Source organism: Brassica rapa, chromosome A10 (genome assembly GCF_000309985.2).
Source record: "Brassica rapa cultivar Chiifu-401-42 chromosome A10, CAAS_Brap_v3.01, whole genome shotgun sequence".
Lineage (NCBI taxonomy): Eukaryota > Viridiplantae > Streptophyta > Magnoliopsida > Brassicales > Brassicaceae > Brassica > Brassica rapa.
The window spans coordinates 13,555,535-13,578,638 of record NC_024804.2 but is presented as its reverse complement, the minus strand read 5'-3'; the positions used below and the strand labels follow the sequence as shown (position 1 = coordinate 13,578,638).

General features: G+C 33.3%; 4 protein-coding genes across 7 annotated transcripts; 1 reads left to right on the top strand and 3 right to left on the bottom strand.

Moving 5' to 3' along the window:
• Positions 1-204: 204 nt before the first annotated feature.
• LOC103845473 lies at positions 205-3,137 on the bottom strand. 4 transcript variants are annotated; one of them, XM_009122342.3, is made up of 9 exons: positions 2,838-3,137; positions 2,496-2,566; positions 1,813-2,295; positions 1,593-1,752; positions 1,232-1,514; positions 1,062-1,134; positions 889-979; positions 721-800; positions 205-628 (listed from the first exon to the last, which is right to left on the bottom strand). In XM_009122342.3, exons 2-9 carry the CDS (start codon positions 2,562-2,564, stop codon positions 422-424), a joined length of 1,446 nt encoding a protein of 481 aa, XP_009120590.1. In that variant the 5' UTR covers positions 2,565-2,566; positions 2,838-3,137; the 3' UTR covers positions 205-421. The 4 variants fall into 4 exon arrangements, with proteins under 4 accessions (XP_009120590.1, XP_009120591.1, XP_018511276.1 ...); XM_009122343.3 differs by having other exon boundaries at positions 1,813-2,292; positions 2,838-3,132; XM_018655760.2 differs by lacking the exon at positions 2,838-3,137 and adding an exon at positions 2,658-2,788 and having other exon boundaries at positions 1,813-2,292.
• A 4,291-nt stretch (positions 3,138-7,428) lies between these two features.
• Positions 7,429-15,591, bottom strand: LOC103845472 (F-box/kelch-repeat protein At5g60570). The gene is made up of 3 exons (XM_033282956.1): positions 15,325-15,591; positions 14,840-14,999; positions 7,429-14,739 (listed from the first exon to the last, which is right to left on the bottom strand). Exons 2-3 carry the CDS (start codon positions 14,922-14,924, stop codon positions 13,598-13,600), a joined length of 1,227 nt encoding a protein of 408 aa, XP_033138847.1. The 5' UTR covers positions 14,925-14,999; positions 15,325-15,591; the 3' UTR covers positions 7,429-13,597.
• A 378-nt stretch (positions 15,592-15,969) lies between these two features.
• On the bottom strand, positions 15,970-19,360 carry LOC103845471 (serine/threonine-protein kinase GRIK2). The gene is made up of 13 exons (XM_009122339.2): positions 19,124-19,360; positions 18,505-18,784; positions 18,054-18,429; positions 17,896-17,970; positions 17,771-17,815; positions 17,543-17,617; positions 17,378-17,465; positions 17,169-17,293; positions 16,994-17,089; positions 16,850-16,916; positions 16,634-16,755; positions 16,461-16,539; positions 15,970-16,364 (listed from the first exon to the last, which is right to left on the bottom strand). Exons 3-13 carry the CDS (start codon positions 18,345-18,347, stop codon positions 16,189-16,191), a joined length of 1,242 nt encoding a protein of 413 aa, XP_009120587.1. The 5' UTR covers positions 18,348-18,429; positions 18,505-18,784; positions 19,124-19,360; the 3' UTR covers positions 15,970-16,188.
• Positions 19,361-21,085: 1,725 nt separating this feature from the next.
• On the top strand, positions 21,086-22,984 carry LOC103845470 (probable pyridoxal 5'-phosphate synthase subunit PDX2). The gene is made up of 6 exons (XM_009122338.3): positions 21,086-21,396; positions 21,836-21,923; positions 22,013-22,086; positions 22,168-22,359; positions 22,449-22,546; positions 22,651-22,984. The coding sequence occupies exons 1-6, from the start codon at positions 21,217-21,219 to the stop codon at positions 22,775-22,777; spliced, it is 759 nt and encodes a 252-aa protein (XP_009120586.1). The 5' UTR covers positions 21,086-21,216; the 3' UTR covers positions 22,778-22,984.
• The last annotated feature ends 120 nt before the right edge of the window (positions 22,985-23,104 follow it).

Genomic DNA, 23,104 nt, shown 5'->3' with positions numbered 1-23,104 from the left:
CAGATCTCTGGTATAGAAACATCAATACACTTCCACAAAATGAAAATTTCAAAACTATGCATTCTTTCAAAATTAATTAATAAATTATACCCCTATTCTTTCAGTGTTGGGATTAATGAAATAGTCAATTTTTCTTAGGTTTGATATAACATTTAAGCTGTTTACATAAACTACAAATTTTATTATACACGAAAGCCTTACAACCGTTGACAAAAAAAAAATGAAAACCTTACAAGCAATACTACTACAAACAATTCGTTTGCAGAGATTGAGCAATCAAAGTTACAAACTTACAACAAATACAATGGTGTATGTAAAGAAAGCAAAGACAATCTTTCCACTTTTCTTTTATACAAATCATCACATAATATTAACCAACCACTACTGTATAAATGTAAAATCATCTTTCCACTTCCCGCCTCTAGGAGGCATTTGGATGATGCTGAGAGGTTGTTGCATCCAGCGTTTGGGGAAGCGTCTGAGCATGGTTCAGCTCCTGCTCTAGCCTTCTGGTTCGCCATCTTCGTTTCCATCTCACAAACTCAACCATCACTGAACTTCCGCATATGCAGACACCAAATCCAGCAAATGTTGACAAAAGAACTGACAGGACCGGTTGCAACTCCACCTGTTTACCAACCAAGAGAGCACAAGTTATGAGTTTATAGACTGATACATGATAAAGGTTGCAACTTCATGTTGTCGTTAGAGAGTACTAACCACGGAATAAAATACATGGGCGAAGAGAACAACCAAAGCAAACTGAACAGATGCGTAAATCCAAACAAATCTTCTCATTACTGCAAAAAAGAATTTAACCAATTAACCAAACACACATCAGAAACAAGGAGCACAATGAAAGAACTTTTCCAAAAAGAGGACACATACCCATGGTTGATGCAGTCATGGATGCAAGAAGACCAAGAATACAAGAAAACGGCAACGATATAGCAATTGCACCCGTCCCCATTTTCTCAACCTGCAAATGGAAATTTACTCTTATACTAAGTAGATAGAGAGATGCTTCTTGTTGTTTACATAAATAGTAAAAGATGGTTTACCAATAGCTGCTCCAGGAAACAAAAGTAAGCAAGCATGCTGATGATTACCAGAACCGGGACCTCCTGCCAAACCCTATAGAGAAACAATGTTTAAAAACACTCTGAAAACTTCTAACTCTTGGAGAAACTTTTGTACAAGAATGAAAAATGTAAAGAGTATTTTTTTTAACCTGTAACCAGTGACATCAATCTGAGGAACACCAGAGTTTCTAATGCTTTGGATCCTTAAGAGTGTCACAGGTAAGTTCTTGACTTCTTGTTTACACACCTCACAGGTCTTGTTACCCTTTATGGTGAACCATTTAAGAGCACAGTCTTTGTGAGCAAGAGCAAGCTCACCTTTGCAACTACACTCCATTTTAAAAGTTTCTCCTCCTTCACAGAGATCCACCAAACAAATCCTACAAACTGCTTCTTCCTCCGGTATGTCTTCTCCATCAGCATCACATGTTTCTGTTGAATACATTAAGATTGGAGATTTACTATGAATAAACAAAAGAAACCATTCAACGGACAGAACCATGAGCTTACCAGTATTAACAGCCTCTGATGCATTTAACAAAACGTCTCCTTCTTTAACACGAGGAGTTGAAGGGATCACTCTGAAGAATGAATCCATTCCCTTTAAGCTTGCTTCCTTGTCGTTAACAGGCACAGAGCGAGAGCGAGCTATCTGCACTCTCCCTTTGCTCTGCAACACACCAAGTATAAGTACCTAAACGAAAGAACAATGACACAAGACAACGCTTACGCTTGGAGTTTGAGGAGTAACACTGCTTCCTCCGCGAGCTGACTCTGAGTTTAAAAGAACAATGGGAGTCACAGGTAGAGACGAAGTTCTCTTGATCCTAGGCGTGAACAGCTTCGAAAGTGATAGTGACCTCGATATCAAAGCCTTCTCCTGACAAGATACATCCCCTTGTCCCTTTTCTACATCGGTGTTGGAGAGTTTTGGTTTGAAGCCAACTTTTGGGATAAGATTCTTCAGGGAAGATTTAGTCCTCGGAGGAGCAGCTGAAGAGGAAGTAGGAGCTGGAGAGCTTGAAGTCAAAGAGAAGTTGACTCTTCTTGGAGTTGGACTAGGCGTTGGAGGCATTTTGATGACAACAGATTCTTCAGGAGAGAGATTGGCTGCTCTAGAAGGTATCTGCAAGGAGAGATTGTTGCGTCTCCATTGTTGAACGTTTGCAGAAGTCTCTTCTGTTATAGCAGAGGAGGATCCTTCTTCGGCCTTCTTATCAAGAACAAAGATTAAAGTAAAGAAAAGAGCTACATGAGAACTTAAACAAACACAACTGTTCCACAAGAGAAGTGATGCAACTAACATATCAAGCAATCTTTGGCAATTTTAGATCTTTTCAATTCAATTCAAGAATCACATCATCAAGATCAACAATCATTGAAACCAAGAATCATACTTGCATGTGTGTATACCTGATCTGAAGGAGCAGAATCACCATGGCTTGAATCAAGAGGATTAAGAGGCTTCTCTTCAGTATCCATCACTACACAAAACAACAAGAGATTGATTACACACAACCTTATCAATATCCGGTCAAAATTGAAATAATTCTCCACCAAAAGAGGAAGGGAAACCTTTAAAATAGAACATAAAACGAAAACTTGTATCATAATAAAACCAGACAAAAGCTGAGAATAATCATAATAGTTGTCACATGCTTTCACAGTTTGGTAGAGAAAAAATTGTGACACACTACCAAGAAACTAGGGACAAAACCCACAAGTCTACAACTACAAGAAACTAAAGAAACGTACCTGAAAAGACAAAAGACCAAAACTTGCTCAAAACCCGCCCAAAAGGAAGAAACTTTGAAACACAAGGAACAATAGAGAGAGAGAGAGAGAGAGGGCAGTTGTTACTTTATCTTCTCGAGATTAGTGTTTATAATCATGGGAAAAGAAGAATAAGATAGTGGAAATGGGCTGCAAATGAAGGAAGAAGAATGATAGTAAAAAGGAATGGAGGAAGTGAGAGAGAGAGAGAGAGAGAGAGAGAGAGGAAAGCAATCAAGCATGATTCTCATTTATGGAGAGAGGATGAGAGGTGGGCCTACCTCTCTGAAGATTTTTGCCCACTTCTCTCTGTTCTCATTTTCATATATTTCTTTTCTTGAGTAGAAGGCTAAAAAGCATTACACGAGTCTTTTCTGTTTTGTTCTTTTGCCATTTTTATGTACATTTTCCAAGTTGTTTTTTTTTTTCTGGATAAGTTACGAACTTACGAGTGTTGGGCTTATTAATGTGATCTTAAGCATCTATGTGAAAAGAACACAACGTTTTCATCTTTGCTCAAAAAAAAAAAACAAAAAAATACAACGTTTTTATCATTCTGAAACCTACAGTTTTAAGCATTTACTGGTTTCAAATGTTTGCGATGCTTAGACAGATCTAACATGTTTAGTATTGTTGTTAGTGCATGAAAATTACAATTATAATGTTTTTAGATAGTAAACTTTCGATTTATGATCTAAGAAAAAAAATATTTTGTACTTATATTTCATGATAGTCAACTTACATAATATTCTGGCCATGTATTTATCCACAATATTTAGGATACCTCCAAAATTAGCCTAACAAAAGGGTCGGTACAAACCTTTCTTTTTGTTATCATCTAGAATTTTATATCATTTAATTTTTGATAGATACAACTATATATACAAAATAAGATATAAAATCGAAAAAAACCATAGAAACATAGTCTTAACAAGTAAACCTGAACTTCGAAAAGGAAAGCAGACTAAAAGGTTCAGACTTCAGAGCATACACTTGAAAAGATGAAAAATATATTCTTACAAAAAGTTATCAGCAAGTTTATAAAATATAAAACATTTTGGAAAAAAACATAAAATCATCTAGAAAGGGGTTATTGTGAAATAACAAAAAAAATCAAAAATTTTTTTTTTTTGAGAAAGATAAGAAGAAAAAAGAAAAAAGAAAAGAGAATTTCGGTTAGTTTGTTATTTATTTTTTTGGGTTATTGAGTGCAACAAAAAATGGATGCACGGAGCCTCAATGTCGTCGTCGCAACTTTATATTTCAAAATCAGAAAATTCTTTGACTCTTTTCTTCAAAAGAGTCCTCACAGTTGGCATGCTCCTCCAAAATCTGTCGACGGAGATGTACTCAGAAGCTTTGTAATCGCAAAAAAGGAGAAATAAGTTGTTATGCTTCCTCAATTATTACATGTTACAAATTTAATACAGGGAAACATTTGTGACATACAAATAGCCATGTCCACTAGTCCCAATAAATAATATCTAATATATATTTAATTTTGTTTTGCAGATTGTCCCGATTGATTAAAAGGGTAAAACTGTAGTATTACGTACACATTATACAACACATATCAGTGTAAATTAGGATAAATAATCAGTGAGTGAATTATAATCTTTTTTTTGCTACTAGATGCAATTTCCCTTAGTATTATCAGTGTATCACTAGATAAATTAAAATTCACATATTTTGTATGTTATTATTAAAAAAGTTAAGAATTACAAGTATACAGAAAAACTACAATAGTTTTTTTTTTGATAATTGAGTGTTTTGGTCCCATCGTGATAGTTTAGACTAGAGATCAAACCTTTTAGCGGTGCGGACACACATTCGAAAGTGGGTCATAGCCAGACAACGGTCTTTAATCTCAAACGCCAGAGCAAGTCCGCATGTAAATTTCATGATAGTCAGTACAAAAAGGTATAATAGTTACTAATATATTTTTATGTGTTTTACACACTTTTAAATGTTGATTTTATGAAAGGTAAAGACGATATATTATTCTAATTCGGAATTGGAATGATGCCCAAAATCAAAGTGGATTTATTACATATTTTGCTTCTTACGAAGAAGAATCAATACTATTAAAACTGAAGGGCCTTTTTTGAGATATCCTTGGAGTTTTAAAGTATTTACCATTCTATGCCACTGAATTATTTTTAAACTATGATTTCAATTAAATTCTTTTATTTTTTGTTTTGAAATCGCAACAAACTATCTCCTAATTCTGTGTATTTTTTTGTTAATTATTTAGTTAATTAAACATGTGTAATTATAGTATATGAAATCCTTTCTATCGGCTATATGAATTAATATATAGTTTTATGGAATGCTTCGATGAAAACAAGAAATATACCTTTTGGAATGTTTTATCAAATCTTACATACTAATATGTCACCTCCAACGATTTTAATGAGTGTGCCATTTAACTCCTTTCATATTTTCATAGGTATAAAACTATGTGATCACTATCATTTAATAAAGAGTTTAATAATCCAAAAACGAAAAAAATTCATTCGTCTATATATAATAATTCAGAAGTCTAATCATTTGTTATACAATTATCTTTTCTATAATCATAACTATGCCTCCACATTCAATATAATACTAAAGTCTGTTCAGCTATGTGGTTCTTGGTATGAGTTTGGATTTCAAAAAATTTCGAGATATAATAATCCCAAATCAATATATTCACTTTTTATAATTCTTCATTAAACATATTTATAGAAACTATTTAACAAAAAATACTTCTAATCTTAGAAGTATATATAGATTACCAAATCAACATTAGTTTCACCCAAAATCTTACCTTACTGTTCATACAATCTAAACAAATAATTTTTTAAAAAAGATTTGATTCCATATTAACAATGTCATAGACAAATATTATGGATAAATAGTTAAGCTTAAGACTTACCAATTATTTCAAAAAGATTATATATTCCAAATTTATAGAGACACCATGCCTAATCTACACACCCTTTTGGTATAAATACTACCATCTACACCACCCATTTCTACCAAATCAATACTATAATTTGATTTGATAGTAGAGATCTTTTTTTCCATCTTCTTTATATGTTGTCTATCAAAATATACTGATCTTTCTGGAAACCTTTTTGAACAGGTTTGACAGATTCAAATGATATTAGAGATCTCTTTTCTAGCCTTTATTTGTCAGTGGATAAAATGATGATTATGTTCAGAATATATAGAAAGGTGTCAGTCAAAGATAAATCTCGAAACTGTACTTTAAAGAGAGGATAATAAATATTTTTATCTCTGAAAGGTCGATACTGAAGCATGTCAGACAGAAGTTAGCCGAAGCATGTAGAAGCTTCGGACTGAAAATGTAAATCATCGGTAATGACTTGCAAAACGTTAGTCTATCAATGAGGTAAACTGAAAATAAATAAAAGATCATAATATTTGTTAGATTATAATAAGACTGAAAGATCTTTGAACATATTTTCCTGCTATCACCGATGGTCTTCTGTAAATCCAGATGTTCAATTGGAATCATATCGATGACTTGAATGATGGTTTTTTGGTTCTCTTAAACATCTTTCGGATGATCCACTTCGACTTATGCAAGTTTGACTCTGTACAATAAACAACCGGATCAGGTCATGGAAAGGTAGAAAACTAAACCAACTTTCTCATAATATAAAGTTTCACTACCCATGCTTATGAGAATCTTGATTTGCAAGTTGTCGTTGTTGACCGACCAGTGTATGATCGAAGAAATTTTCAAAACCCATTGTTTGACCCATAATTTTAGAGTTGATGAGGTAAATAATCTGGACCAATAAGGTCAGTAACTTATTTGAGTAATTCTAATATTTATTGCAAATCCAACTTTGTTGATGACTAATGATTGGTTTTCAAAATCACTGACGCCAATTCCTTCTATATTATTGTCTCTAAGTTTTGTTTCTTTTATCTCTATAAACATTAAAAGTTTTTCTGATGATAGATTCTCATATAATACTTTTTTGTAAATGTAATAGTGTATACACAATTAAAAATATTGCAATAGCATACTTAACCAGCGATAATAAAAAATATGATTTTATATAATAAACCATCAAGTATTTAAATTATTCTGAATTAAATTGTCCAAAATAAAAATACACTCTTAGACCACGAGACTAAAATCTATATGGTATAATTTACAAACATAGATATTTGACACACATGTTGAAAAAAAAATATTTGACACACATATACATGTAATCATATACCAATTATTTGAAAATACATAATATTATAATTTACAAGTGTTTTGTTTAATAAAATAAAATTTCACAGTTGGAAAATAGGGGAAGATTGTTTGGTAGTTACAACAAATTTCCCTAATTATTTGATCTAAAATTAAAAAGGAGTGGTACTCCTGTAAATACTTAGCAAAATCAAGGGGGTGTAAAAAGAGTTGTTGTTGTAATTGTATTGATGCTATAATTGTTGATTTTTTCTTACGATTTTGTGAATATAATAAACTTATTTTACAAGTTTTATTTCCTATAAATAAAATTACCCGGCTCTTATGGGGTCGATTGGTTGTTAATGTAGCTTAATATATTTTTTTTTTTAAAAAAAATTGGCTGTGTGAGTTTTTTTCCTTTGGCTTTAATTTTTTTTGTTGTCGATTTATTTTCAAAACACTTAATAAAAGCTGTAGAAAATTTAATTTTGAAAGCTAACATATTTTAGTTTCTAACTTTTTTTCTGTAGCTTTACTTTTTTAAAGTAAAACATAATTTCTTTGAAAAAATTGCTTTAAAAAGAAAAATGGATGTCCAAAGTACCTATAGCCACAAAACCATAATGGCTTTAAATGAAATTAAGTTTGATTATATAGATATCTATACTATTTAATATCGGGTATGTTACCATTTTGGGCTAGAAAGAAATATTATGTTTAATAATTATTATTGAAAAAGTGTATATACTGCAAAATGTTTTTCACAGTGTATGACGTTAATTTGTTACGTACATCCCTTGAATATAGCAATTTAAATATGATATTTAAGCCATAAATGATTTTATTGAATAAGTTTACAAATAATAAGAAAAATTTAGTGAAAGACCAAATATCCCTTTAGATGAAATTAAATTGTACAAAAGTAATATTATAAGGTATTCTTAGGAAATTCAATCATGTTTTAGTAAGATATATATTATGTAGATAAGAAAACTAATGAGACTGTAGTCGTGGATATATTATCCAATATCTGAAAAACAAACTAAAACCGAACCAAAAAAACTAGAACTAAAACTGGATAAAAATATACAATAATCTGAATGGTTTCTACTTTTCTAAACCCAAAGAGCAAAAACCAAACTGAAAATCAACATAACAGTATTAATTTATATATAATATAAATTTAAAAAATATCCAAAACCCCAATTACATGAATTATCTGGTTTTTTGTTTTTTAGGTTTAACTCAGGTTTTTTTGGTGATTTTGGAATTTTTGGCTTTAGTCCCAAATAAACACACCCAAATAAACCCAAACTATTTCTAATTCAGTTCGCTTCGGGTTTTATGAAAAAATAAAAAACCCGACTCGAACTCAACATCACCCGAATCGATCTGATTCGAAAAGTTATGATTCATAAATGGGTCTTAACATCCGAGCCCCAATAACTTGAAAATTGAATTAACCTAACTGACATGAACCTAAATTTTGAATGTCCATCACTATGAGATGTTAAAATAAAGTATTCTCAGTTAAATATCTTAAACTCAAATATTAAAATTTAGATCAGAAAAATTAGTAACTTTTAAATCGAAAATTTAACTAAAATGTTATCCCGCGCTTCTAATAACTACTTTTAAAACTTTTAAAAACTCCAGTGTGGTCTCATTATTCATCAAAGATATTGTCCCTATTTGGCAATGTATTATTCTCGGTCAAGCTGCCGCCTGATCTCTTCTGCTTTTTAGCTGTATGGTCTTAAGTTTGTCCAATATTCCTTATATGTTTTAGAGCATCTCTAATTCTACTCTATTTTCCACTTTAAAATAAAGTTTAGAATAAAAATAATAATACTCTATTTTTTGTTTTATAATAGAATTAAGAATAGGTTTACTTCGAATATAGAGTAATTTGTTTTTTTTCATCACTCTATTTTTTACTCTAAAATAAAATACCATTATAGCAAACTCAAATTCTATTATAGAGTTACTTTATTTTAGAGTAAGAAATAAAATAAATTATCGGAGATGGTATTAGACATTGCTCTCTTCTTCTCTCTCCTGTATTGTTTAGTTTCAATTTGTCTACTACCGTCAAAACAACTGAAAATAGTATAAAAGTTGAACATTTTTACCAAAAAAAAACTGCTTTTAAAACTTTTTAGGAGTAATCACTTACACGAATTAAAGCTATCTTGACTTGGATTCAAAATCAGCCAGTCTTCATCGAAGGTGTTAAGCTGGACGATTTATACGTTCTTTATTGAAGATTTGTGTCCCTGTATTTGTATAAATGTTCTTACACATGCTTTTTTTACTTGCTTAGAAATGATGGCCAGAATAATACTGAGGTGTTAAGCTGAAGGTTTTATATGTTCTTTATTGAACACACTTTTGTGTTCAACACTTGTGTCTCTGTATGTGTTTGAATCATCTTACACGTCAATTTTAATTTTTCTAATAATTATGATCAAAAAAATAAATATTCTACAATGATGCATATCAAAAATATGACAGATGGGAGTCAAAATTAAGGAACACATAATTTAGTGGTAGGGAAACTATAACTAATAACCTTTTTCTGAAAGTATTTTTTCTCAACACCTTTTAAAAGTTGTTATTCTTACAAATTAATTTTGCCAGCTAGGGTTGATCACCAATCACCTTTTCTATTAGAATATAAATCAATGACATGTTTAGTGTTAACAAAGTGGAGTAAAAAAATTTCGGCTGAATAGTTCTGTTTTTATCCAATGAAAACAAATATGTTTTCAGCCAAGCTACGGTAAAAAGAAATAAAGTGAAGTAACTTTTTTTCTAGATTAATAGAGAAAAAAGATTTATGTTGGGTTTCACTTTTATTTTTTCTCCTTAGTTTAACTTTTTCATTTCATTTAACTTGTTATTCAGTCACAATTTTAGTATTCTCTTTGTTTTATAATATTGGTAGATTTAGCTAAAACACACAAATTTTATACATATTATTTTAAAGGTAGCATTTAATATATATATATATATATATATATTTAATATAATTGAACTAATCATAAAAATATATATAATTTGGTTGGCTACATTATACTTAATAATTGAAAAAATTATATAGAAATGTGAACAATTTATATTTTGAAAAAAACTCCTTGTATTATGAAATAGAAAGAACATTATTAATGTGTTACTATCACAGTATAATCATATCCTAGTAAAATGTAGGTATGAGAATATGAGTTAGACTTTTTGATAAAAATAAATTTAAACTAATTAAGTAGTATAGTTTGTTATGTGTCAAATATCTTCAACATTTTTACTTTGATGAAAATAACACTTCTGTACTTTTTTCAATAGTAAGTTGATAAACTTGTGTGTTACATCTTGGAAATAGAGCGTTAGAAAAATGTCGGAATACACAGTTAATTAGGGTTTCTCAATTGAAGTATCATATTAATTGTTTTTAGAACTTGTGAAATTTCATATGGTTTCCTCGTAAAAGTTATTTTAATGTATTAATTATGTTAATATCTAAAATCTGAATAATAAAATCTAAATTTTGAACAAAAATTCTAAACAATTCTTTCTCTGTTTTTAATATATTTTTTGTCTTTCACAAAAAACATGTTAAATTGATAAATATATTATTTTCTACGAGTACTAAATTTTTTAGTTTTAGACCCTGTCTGAAAACGCGGTCGTTTAGGTACTGTTTGGAGGTTGACCGCGGCGAATATGTATAAATCGGTGTAGCCAGGCGTTCCCGCGTAAGACCGTTTAATTTCCGCGTTGACTGCTTAAGTTTTTTTCCATCCGTGTAAAATTGAGACACGGTTGATTATTTTTTACTCATTATTGACAGATTTTATGTAATTATTCATTACTAAATAACTAAAATTAGCTATCAAACCCAAAACAAACATATACATACTACATTTAAGAATTTTTTTCGTACCAAATACACTATTTACGAACCAAAAAGAGGCTGTTTAAAATTATATATAAAAAGTTATATAATTATGTCTAAGAACTTGTGTCATCATGTTTAAAATTAACTAAATATATTATAAATATACTCCCTCCGTTTTTTAATATAAGTCGTTTTACACTTATGCACGTAGATTAAGAAAATTATTAATTTTTTATATTTTCTAAACAAAAGCATCATTAATTATTTACCTAACCACAATTCAACCAATAAAAAAATAGAAGATATATTACCATTGGTTATACAACATTAATTATTAATAAATTTTACATAGAAAACCGAAAACGACATATAATTTGGAACAAAAATATTTCTCTAAAACGACTTATATTAAAAAAACGGAGAAAGTATTAAATTGTATTTAAAACTAGACTTCGTGTAACTTTCGAGTACTCTCTGATTTTTCGGTAGGTTCAGAATTACTGTCCGACTAGCTTCTAATGTAGTTCCAAATATGGGTTTTAGACCACTAGTATTTAAACTTTCTGAAAAAGAGGAAATAGTTGTAATTTTAAATTTCTCTAGTACTCTGCAGTCGACAAATTTTTAACTTAATTGCGCAGTAATTGTTTCGTCGATCTTCATCTTTTAGAAAAAGAAACATCGAAAAACCCTAAAATAAATACGAAAATATATCTGATTGGCCAAACCTACCGACTACGTGAAAGTAGCATATACCTAAGTCATCCAAACCTAACACCAGAATTGGCCAACACACCAAAGGCTAATTAAAACATATTGGTAGGCAAAGCTCACTCTCTCTCTAGGATTGTGTTTCTCTTTAATGATTGTAGAAATCTTTACATGTATCAGAATAAGCTCCGTAGCATTAATTAGGAGTTATTGATGACTTTCTGACAAACTATATAGGTTTCTATATGATACAAATGATAAGTGTGTATTTGATCCAATGTTGAAAAGTATATTTGATATCTTCTTTGATATTAAATCTATAAATTTTATTTGCCAGTCACTAAAACTTCAGAAAACCACAAATTTTAAACCTAGATTGGAAACCATGCCGTGCAAAGTCATTGATCGCAGTTTATTACCGATGTGAGCGATTGGATGGGGTTCAGAAAAAAAAAGACAGCTTCGTAGGATAAGTGATAACTAAAACAAAGTAAACATGGAGTAATAAACAAAGTGTATGACTAAACGTAACATGTGTAGACTAATTATGTACATAGACGTGAGTACGTATCATGCTCGACGACCCATTGTTTGGGAGAAAGCACCAACTACAAGATTCTATAAAATAAGTAAGACTAAAATAAAATCTGCATTACAATGACCTTAGTGGGATTTCGACAAAACCATAAAATTTGTCTTTTCCGAAAATTTTTTCTTATCTTTTTTTTTTTTTTGAAACTTGTGTATTCTTATCTTTTAACAAAATTATTATTCCAAAAGTAACTTTGTGGGACTGTATTCAGCATTTTGGTCTTTCATTAGAGTTTTTAAAATAGGTTGGATAATAAACTCTAACATAATTAATAGTTTGTTCATTTACTTTAAAGCTATTATTTATTTGTTCACTTTTACTGGGCAAAAATCCCATGTAAATTCATCAATCTACCACAAATTTCAATTCTTTTTCTTAGCCATGGCAATACATAACATTTGAAATCCCCCATTAATACTTATTATACGTAAACTCATGTGCTGAATAATTGCAAGTATGTTCAAATTCGTATCACACGTTAAGTTTCTCTCACGCATGCAAAAAGCAAATGTTCAAATACTAGTTCGTTTGGGAACACACGACTAAATTAAGAAAAAAATTGCAAATACAAGGCATGTATGTAAACACGAAAATCAGATTCAATAGATCATGTAAACACGAAAATAAAATTGATTAACTAGATCCCACACGTCATTATCTTAACTTTGGGACTACTGAGAAGTTCGGACATGAAAACGATATCTACATCATACTTTGTCGCTTGTACGTTTGCTGACCTGTCGATGAGCAAATACTTTATAGATGTACAGAACTCCAAATGATATCAAATCTTAAAAGTATATACTTTATACTGCCGACAAAAGAAAACTATATACTTCGATCATGTAGAGTGTAGATGTTATTATTTAAAACCCGTTTTAAACGTCCAATAGGGCTAGTAATAGATAACTCGCAAAGCCCGTTTTTCATTGGGCTAAACACGTGAATCATGAAGCTAGCTTCAGAGAGTTCATATTATTTTGTAGCAAACACTAAACAGTTTTCACATATATAGTTTTATTATTTTTACCAAAAACCATTACATCAATATACATACTGGAAAATTTTCTCCCTTTTTATTCAAGTAAAATGATAAAAAAAAAAAGCTTTAAAAGGAGGTAAATTTTGAAGAGTAATGAATTTTCTTTCTTTTTTTCAGTTTACACAAATAAAATTAAAAACAGAATCAAACACAAAAGCATGTTAATCCCAAGCAGAAGAAAATAAAACAACAAAAACTTCCAAGCTGAAGACCGAACCAGAGACAAGATCTGATGTTGTAATACAAAGAACCGAACTTCCAAGTTGAAGAAACCAAAAGAGATTTGATTTCTTTTACTTTAACAACCCATCACCGCGCAGTTATAAACAAAGACACCAACATTCTCTTTAACACCAATCACTTTCCAATCCAAGTTCCCATCTCTAGCTCCCGTCTTCGGACACCAAGCATTCACAACAACACCCTCACCGTTACTCCCTCTCTGCCCGCAAACAACCAACAACTGGTCCCCGCACGGCTTAAACGCCAACCCCCAACCGTTGGACGAGTCCACCATCGGCGGCAACCTTCCCATCACTTCCCACTTGTTCCTCTCCTTATCATACCTCTTCACCATGTTGGTCAAGTACTCGAGCGTGAACAGCTCGTTGTTCACCACCACAACGAGAGGCGGAGCCTGCGCCGCTCTGTTCACGTTCGGATACATCCCTTCGATCTTCCTCCACTTCCTCGTCTCAAGATCAAACTCTTCTCCGCAAGTAACCGATACATTAGGGCTCGACATCCCTCCAACAACATAGAATCTCCCGTCCATGAAGAACCCTGAGCACAGTCTCCGAGGCGAATGCATGTTGGGAAGCATCTCCCATCTCCCCGAAGAAGAATCGTAAAGCTCAGCAGACGCTAGTATATTCCCGTTCATATCAGTCCCTCCGGCTACAATAGCGATCCCTCCTAAGCTCCCGGAGGCAAACAAGCAGCGAGGACGGTGCATCCCTTCGCACTTGACCCAGCGCCGAGACCTCAAACCGTACTTCCATATAGCGAACTGAAACAGCTCTCTCCCGAAGACGAGAAGCTCGTCGTCCACGGCCAAAGACTCTTTATCCGCGTGGTTGAAGCACTCGTCGCAGGGCATTTTGGGAAGGACCATCCATTTTTTCTTCGTGGGAGAGAACATTAGCCAGCCTCTAGGGTCGCAGACCATGAAGACGAGATACTCCACTATCCCCAGCTCCTTTCTGAGGCCAAAGAGGTGACCAGACTTGATCAGGTTGTTGTACTTTTTGCTCACGCAGGAGAGGGAAGGGTAGTCGGTTCTTGGAACCCAAGCGAGACAGTTTAGAGCGACGTCGTCGATGAGACCGGGGAGAAGCGAGTCGCTTGATCCCAACCGAAGGCGTTGAGCATCATTCTCTACAACAGAAGCAGAGGCAGAGACTTGGCTTTGTTCCTCAGCCGCCATTATTGCTACGAAACCTAAAGAATCCAACCAAAAACCCAAAAAAGACCAAAAAAAAAAGAAAGGAAAAATAGAAACAACAAATCTTTGGCAAGAGTCTTATTCAGGTATCATTACAGGTGATTCTCAGTTGGGGAACTAGTGTCCCAGTATCAATAGACAGATTGCTCCAAAACAATCTCCATCTCTTTACTTGTTCCATTAAATCCTCAAACAATCAAAACACACATCCTCAAAACCAGTAGGTCCTTCTGACCAATGCAAACCCCAAATTAATCTGTAGTAATCAATAAAACACACACAAACTCAGAATCTGGAAAGCTTTTTAATCAAACAAAAAGTAGAAAGAAATGTCAAAAATAGAATCTTTTTATTCGGATTTAGCACAAGTTCGATCCTTAAACTCAAAAGCCAAACGAAAAACAATGAACAAGAAGAGAAAGCAGATCCGAATCAGAGACTTGATGAAAACTCAATAAAAAAAATCTGAGATTGGGAAATGCGCCCCGCCCAGATCCGAAAATAAGGATCTAAGCAACACCGAAAAGAGGATTGAAAAAGTCAAACCAATAAAACTGAGAAGACAAGGTTACTTTGCTTACCCGATAAAAACTTCCAATTGGTTGAATTAGATCTCGTTCTCCCGTCTTATTCCGGGGACACTATTTACCCCTTGAAAATTTCGCCGGCGACCGTCATCGAGTCAAAAAAAAGGTATAGAGAGAATGAATAGAAGATTAGTGCGTAACAGAGAGAGAAACTGAGAACTTGGTTTTGGAGAAGAAGGTTTGCGTTGTAAACAAGTGTGTGTGTGTGACCAAAGCCGAACAAAAAAAAAGAGACAGAACTGTACCTAAAGCAAAGCAAGCAGCTTATGTTTGTTTATGTCTTTTTATTCTAATCCTTAAACTTTTTAGATATTTCTATTTTGACCCCCCCCCACCCCAAAAAAAAGATTTGTTATGTCTTTTTTTTTCTAAATCAAGAATTTATACTTTTTTTGATGAAAGGATTTGGTGAAAGTTTGAGATATATTTGTAGTTAAGAAAATAGGAACAAACAACTGACACATTTGTAGCCTGCAAATCATTCTAAAAGGAAGGAGCCAAAGGTTTTCCCTTGGAAGAGTTTAAAGTTTAAACCATCTCCTTTATTACTTTTGTAGCACCCAATAAATAAATCTCTGTAGCAACTGATCTTACCTTTGCGTCTTTTTGATTACCAAGAGACTTGCATTCTTTATTACGTGGTGCAAATGAATCTTTGTATATATATATCAAACCCGTCCATGGAAACAAAAATTCAGAGCCTTAAAAATCAGTATCACTCAGTAATTCATTTTCAAAATTATAAAACAACACATCAGACGAACATGACACTTATCTATAGTATATATTAAAGAAAGGAAAAAACAAATAAGTGCAAAGTTTTACGGGGCTGACGTTGACATTCTCTGCATCTATTCTTTAGCTAGCATCTGAGATGTTAGAGATCCCATTAGCTTCTTCTTCTTCTTCTTGCTCAATCTTTAAGGCAGAATTACGTCTTTTGCAGCAACAAATATACTCAGGGACATGCCCTTCTTCTTCCATGACCCATGGATGCTCCAACACATTCTTCAGTGTCATTCTCTCGCTCGGATCTGCAACAACAACCAGGTGACGTTCCACCATTAATCCACTAGCATAAATTCAGGGGTTTATAGTTAACTACACCAATAATGATTAAAACAACTCACTCTTGCAAAGGAGACCTTCGATCAAATCTCTTAGGAGCGGATTCAATCCATCCGGGATGTTCAAAGGGTTGTTAACAATCTGTTTAAGAGATAAAAGTACCGGAGGTTTAGGGTTCTTCAAAAACATTCCTTGAGACTCAAGAAAAGCATTGGTCAGAGGCAAAAACCCTTACCTTGTCGTAGGTGTCCTGAAGAGTATCAGCAAGAAACGGGTATTGTCCCAATATCATATGATACAAAGTTACTCCCACTGCCCATGTATCCGCAGCTCTCCCACTATACGTTACCCCTGACACTAATTTCCGAAGTACAAAACATATTCGCTTATTCTCTCTTCACACACATAATGACTAAGGACCAAGCTTAAAGAGATTAGTAAGGAAGCTGACCTAAACAACATTCTGGAGCAGTAAAGACTGGAGTCCCCGGAGATCGACGCAGTTGATCATCATCATCCTGTAATAACAACCAATTGGATTATACATATCATGTATTGATGAAGATCAAGGATTAAAATGAGTCATTTTTATTACCTTGAATACTTGGCTGACACTGAAATCTCCTATCTTCACTGTGCCGCTGCTAGTAACCAGTAGATTGTCGGGTTTAATGTCCCCGTGAATCACATTCTGTTTATATAATAGTATTAAGACATTAGGTGATGAACCATGAATCGAGAGAATAATTGCTAAACAAAGAAGATAATACATGAGCATGAAGGTACATGAGGCCAGCAACTATATCCCGCAAATACTTTCTAGCCGTTTTCTCCCCGAGTGCACCCGGCGGTCCAGAGCCGTCATAAACCCATTTTCCATCAATGTATTCGAGAACTGGGTGAAACCAGAAAGACAGACATTATAAGATAAAGATGCTAAACAAAACAAGCAAAAAAGAGAAGAGAAAAATGAGAGTACCCATGTAAAAATGATCAGTTTCTGGGTCATCTATCACCTCAATGAGATTAACAATGTTAGGATGCTCCAAAATTTTCATAATCATAACCTGAAAGTTATTGAGATAAAAGAAGCCTAAATACAACTTCTCTAAAACGAAACCAATGGAACTGCAACGCATGATACCTCACGAAGAACATCACTCATAGCAGTCTCTGAAGGTGCCACCCTTAACCTTATCAAATGCGACTTGTGAAACGCCTGGAAACCCAAGTATTATATCAAAATATGTCAGAGATCTTGAACCCCTATTAAGTGTTCAAACTAAATATATTGAAGAATATAACATCACAAACGTCAACTAAACAAAAAAAAAAGGTTTCACGAGAGGAGAGAAAGAACACAATAACTTACCTTGATAGCATAATCCTTGCCATCAACAGTGCTTCGATATAAAACCTGTTGTAGATGCCAGAAAATAACTAAAGTTATTGGATGATTTTGAATTAGATAGTACTGTAAATGAGTTTCACACTTACCACTTTACCATAGCTACCGGCTCCAATTTTACACACGCGAACGTACTCATTGATCATCTTGTTACCATCTTCATCCTGAAAACAAATCAAACAATAAAGATAAATGCGAACCCTTGCTAGGAAAAGAATATGAGAGAGGCAAGAGAAGTCACATTTACCTCTCCACGGATAAGTTCATTAGTTTCTTTCACAGGAACTTGCCTGCAGATCAATCCATTATCTAATCTATATTTCAAAATCTCCTCAGATCGTTGAGAGCGGCTCTTCTGCTCAACTTCCTCGTCATCTTCCTCATCTTCTCCTCTCACAATGCTAGTTACATCACTATCACATGAGTACGAATATGCATCATCATCGTAGGGCTCTGGAGATTGTCGGGTTCTAGTAGAAGAAGTACCAAAGCACCCAAAGCAACCCATGGTACGGGCAAACAAAAAATTATCACGAAACATGATCCACTCCTCTCCCCCAAAATTAAAACAATATATGTGTTCTTGATTAAAAGATATAAAGTGCTGAAATTAATAGAAGAACCTGTACAAAAAAAAATGACATTAATGTTTAACATAATGACACAAAAGCAGGCTCTGTAATAAATCGAGATCTTACCCCAAGAGATGAAAGGGGTTTAGGTGAAGTTTAGCTATTCCAAAGGATGCCACTCAGCGAGATGAACAGAAGAGCTTGAGAGATCATAACCACTGCATTCGAAACGCGACATGTGTGATGAAACTGCAACCTTATGAAGAAAAGTTTTGTTTTTTTAATCTCCTTCTTCACGTTCAGGAGCAGCGACAACAACTCGTTGACTGCATATCCCCCACAGTTAACTAAGAGCTACAGAGCTTCAACAACCGCCAATAAAGTCAAGATGTGAAATAAAAGTCTTCTGCAGAAAAAAAAAAAGAGAAAGGTCAATCAATATATATCTCATTAAATTCGCTGATACACAACCAATAAGACGGCTTCTTTTATAAAAAAAATTAAAACTTTGTGATTGATTCACGACGAAGAAAGGTGTTAACTTTTTCAATCCAAGCGATCGAAATCAACGGTCTAGATGTAAATCGAATAATGCGAGAGTATATAATATAACAAACCCAGAATCTCCAGAAGAAAACCCTAATCTCGGAATCTCGATTGTAGCAGAAGAAGAAAAACTCAAAAAATCCCAGAAGCAGATTACGAAGGAGATTGAGAGTATTCGGAGATAAAGATCGAATCTTACATTCAGACTGGCTTTGGGGATTCGATCGGAGAAGAAGAAAATGAGCGTCGTCGTCGTCGTAGTCGTGCGTGAGATTAGGACCAACAAATATGAAAGCCTTTGGACCGATACTCTCTCTCTCCCCTTCTGTGTCTTTTTTTATTTTCCTTATTTTGGGTTTATATATTTGAGTAAATTAGCTAAATATACTAACAAAGGTGGGATATAATGGGGGGAAAATGGTAATGTTGGGGGAAGAAAATTGGAGGGATATAGAGTATGAAGTGCAAATAGGGAAAAAGTGGTGTGTAGGGAGTACAAATTCTCTATATATTTTTCGTTTAATTTTTAGAAAAGGAGGAGTTATATATTCAAACTTTACCAGCTAACGTGACAAATATTTATAAACAAAAGTGTTTTTTGTTGTAAAAGTAAAAAGTACCACCTGCTAGGCTGCTACCTACCTGGAGTAGTTTTTTTTCTTTAGAGATCCAGCAACTATAAAGTAAAAAGTAGGTTGTTTAAAGTGATTTATATCATCTTCTTAACGAAAAGAAGAAGAATTAAATAAATTTCTCTCTATATTTACTTCAGTTTCACTAATGTTTTTTGTGTTTGTTTTTGAACATTAACAGAAAATTTTTATTCAAAATTTTATGATCTTTAGTTCTTTAATAGTAATAGACTTATAGTCTATCTCACACTCAGAAATGAATTAAAGAGTGGAAAACTGGAAACTATTATACTTTCAATTTTTTCATCTATATATAATTTTTTGTAAGGTTTTTGATACACTTTTCTCATACTTTAATTGGTCATCTGAGGCAAAAAATTGTAAGATTGATTGACAGAAACAGAATATCTTCTACGAAGTACTACCTCAAGCCCCGCTTGCTTGGGTTGATGCAGAAATGGTTTAGTGTACATTGATAATCTTTAAAGCTTAGTTTGAAATAGATTCTTTTTGAACTCATTCTTTGTACATATATTTTTTTCTCATCATAATCAATAAATTTAATATTTCATCAAAAAAAGATTGATTGACTGAACATTGACAAACAAACTTTAACTGAAACTGAAATACTTATGTTCTAATACCATATAAATAATAAATTTAAAATTTAAAAATAAATTTAATTTACACTATTTAACATTTACACCAAAAAAAATTAATTTACACTTATAAATTCTCTTAAAATGAAGCATTGCTATATATATATATAACTTTTATTTTAAAAAAAAATCACGACTTTCTTGTAAGGCATTTATATATATATATATAATCAAATAAATTTTTATAAAAAATTCACATATACCACTATATAATAAAAATCGTAAGATGTATTTTCTTTATAAAGATGTCTTCAATTTTCTAAATTACGAGAAATCATGTTTTACGAGCTTTTTAACTTAGAATTTTGCAGGTATTGATTTAGTGTACGAAACATGTTAACCTAAAATTAGTGTTTTGAAAACCGGACAGAACCGGCTAGTCGGACTTGTGGACTTGTTGGACTCTAACTCATTCTTCTAACTAATTTCAGATTGTGTTAAAAATTTGATTTCACTAAAACAATCAAACTTGGTAAAAATCAGTGATCTAGTTTGATATTAAAATCTGATTGTTTTCAATTTCAAATAAAAAATGATATAAAGTTTTAACAAAATAGTATATATATATATATATATATATATAATTTAAAATTAGATTAAAATTTGAAATCTGGTTGAACCAATCTGACCATTAAACCAATTATAATATCGAATCAATGTCCGGTCTAGTTTTTAAAACAGTGCCTAAAACTATACGTACAACTAATTAAACATTTTTATGTGATGATGTGAATAAGATTTTAAAACTTGTGTTTCTTTTACAAATAAAAAAAGAACGATTTGTATACATTTTTAATTTATTTTCAGGGACAAAATATTAATATCGTGGGCGGCGAAAGAAACACAAAACAAATGGGGCAAAGAAATTGTCGCCACTCGCAACAAAAGCCTTGCCTTTGTCTGAGTCCATACACACAAGAGCTCTATTTAGTGGTGTTCATCTGACACACACACACACTCTCTCCCTCTATCTCTCTATCTCTCATCACGCCGCCGCAGCAATGACCGTGGGAGTATTAGCTTTACAAGGCTCTTTCAACGAGCACATCGCGGCTCTGCGGCGGCTCGGCGTCCAAGGAATCGAGATTAGGAAGGCGGAGCAGCTTCTCACCGTTTCATCTCTCATAATCCCCGGCGGCGAGAGCACCACCATGGCCAAACTCGCCGAGTACCACAACCTGGTCCTCTCTCTCTCTCTCTCCAGAATCTTACGTTGTTTTTTTTTTTCCAGTAATCCAATAGTCTGGGATTGAAATATATATTTGGTTTAGCGAGGACCCACTTTGCTGAAACAAGGAAAGGTTTCTCCTTTATGCGTCTGTTGAAATGAATCTGGCGTTTATCATTAATCAGGCAATTTAGAATTTGAGATTTTTGTATCAATTAAACTTCTTTTGTTCCAAAGTTCTGATCTTTTTGTGGAAATGATTTCTTTTTGATCGTAACTCAGTTTGGCTTTGAGATTGAAAAATGAGGACTTTTAATTTACAAGTACATAACTCAGTCTGTGACCCTTATGGCTTAGTCGATGAAACTAATCTGAAGGAGTTAGTCCTGAGGACAAGTAGTTATGCAGGTCTCTGGTGTGTTCTGATTTTCTTTCATTTTGCTGCTTTGAAGTTTCCGGCTCTACGTGAGTTTGTCAAGACAGGGAAACCTGTATGGGGGACATGCGCTGGTCTTATCTTCTTGGCAGACAGAGCCGTTGGTTAGTACTCAATGGACTAATCTTCCCATCAAGTTGTGTTGTGACATGATTAAGAAAACAAAATCAAGAAAATGTTGAAAACTTTTCAGGTCAGAAAGAGGGAGGTCAAGAACTAGTAGGTGGCCTTGACTGCACCGTGCATAGGAACTTCTTTGGCAGCCAGGTAAAAACAAATCTCAAGACTGTTCTTCAATAATACAGGTTTGCAAAAGCTTGGTTTCAACGTTTTCTTGTTTATGTGTAGATTCAAAGTTTTGAAGCTGATATCTCTGTACCTATTCTAACATCTAAAGAAGGTGGGCCAGAGACGTTCCGAGGAGTCTTCATACGTGCTCCAGCTGTTCTCGACGTTGGCCCTGATGTCGAAGTCTTAGCGCATTATCCCGTCCCATCAAACAAGGTCTTGTATTCAAGCTCCACTGTCCAAATCCAAGAGGTTTGCTTCTTTTTGCACCTATGCTCATGAAAACGATTACGTTCTTTTTTAATGAGGACATATATGAATCTCGTTTTCTGTCTTTTCAGGAAGATGCTCTTCCTGAAACGAACGTCATTGTTGCTGTAAAGCAAAGAAACTTGTTAGCAACTGCGTTTCATCCCGAGTTAACCGCAGACACGCGTTGGTATTTACTTTAATTCTTTTCCTTGTCTTTTAATTTCTTGGTTATGGTTATTATGATCTGGTATGCTTTGATTTTTACTCTTTTATGGTCAATATATTTCACAGGCACAGTTATTTCATGAAGATGGCGAAAGAGATGGAACAAGGAGCTTCTTCAAGCAGTAGTGGAACTATTGTTTCTGTTGGAGAAACCAGCGAGCAAGCTAAGCCTGATATTCCTATATATCAGTAACTAAAAGTAGAGAGAAGACACTCACTTCTCTTGAAATAAAAAAAAACTATAGAAAAGTGTCAGATTCTTTTGATGTTTCGGAAAGAAAATGTCAATCTAGTTTGCATTTATCACACAAGAAAATTTCACAACGAGTCATGTACTTGTTTTCTTGACACAACTTTGTATACCGTTGAATCAAACCGGTTTAGTTGGTTCAGTTTTGTTTGTGCCTTGTGAAATTGTGACTGTTTATTTGGCCAAGAACTCCGATTCAACTGGCAGCTTCTCACTTCTCAGACAGAAGAAACAGGACAGGACTTTGATGGTATTATTCGGTTTTGGTGT

Excerpts from the sequence above, each read along its gene's own strand:
- LOC103845471 (XM_009122339.2), bottom strand. The coding sequence starts at position 18,347 with ATGTTTCGTGATAATTTTTTGTTTGCCCGTACCATGGGTTGCTTTGGG. Across the intron at positions 16,756-16,849 it reads TGCTCCAGAATGTTGTTTAG|TGTCAGGGGTAACGTATAGT; the intron begins GTCAGCTTCCTT and ends TTCGGAAATTAG. Across the intron at positions 16,365-16,460 it reads CGAAGGTCTCCTTTGCAAGA|ATCCGAGCGAGAGAATGACA; the intron begins GTGAGTTGTTTT and ends TTGTTGTTGCAG.
- LOC103845470 (XM_009122338.3), top strand. The coding sequence starts at position 21,217 with ATGACCGTGGGAGTATTAGCTTTACAAGGCTCTTTCAACGAGCACATC. Across the intron at positions 22,087-22,167 it reads GGAACTTCTTTGGCAGCCAG|ATTCAAAGTTTTGAAGCTGA; the intron begins GTAAAAACAAAT and ends GTTTATGTGTAG. Across the intron at positions 22,360-22,448 it reads CCACTGTCCAAATCCAAGAG|GAAGATGCTCTTCCTGAAAC; the intron begins GTTTGCTTCTTT and ends CTGTCTTTTCAG.
- LOC103845473 (XM_018655759.2), bottom strand. Across the intron at positions 801-888 it reads CATGACTGCATCAACCATGG|TAATGAGAAGATTTGTTTGG; the intron begins GTATGTGTCCTC and ends TCTTTTTTGCAG. Across the intron at positions 629-720 it reads CCCATGTATTTTATTCCGTG|GTGGAGTTGCAACCGGTCCT; the intron begins GTTAGTACTCTC and ends GTTGGTAAACAG.
- LOC103845472 (XM_033282956.1), bottom strand. The coding sequence starts at position 14,924 with ATGGAACAAGTAAAGAGATGGAGATTGTTTTGGAGCAATCTGTCTATT. Across the intron at positions 14,740-14,839 it reads TCCCCAACTGAGAATCACCT|GTTTCGTAGCAATAATGGCG; the intron begins GTAATGATACCT and ends TGGATTCTTTAG.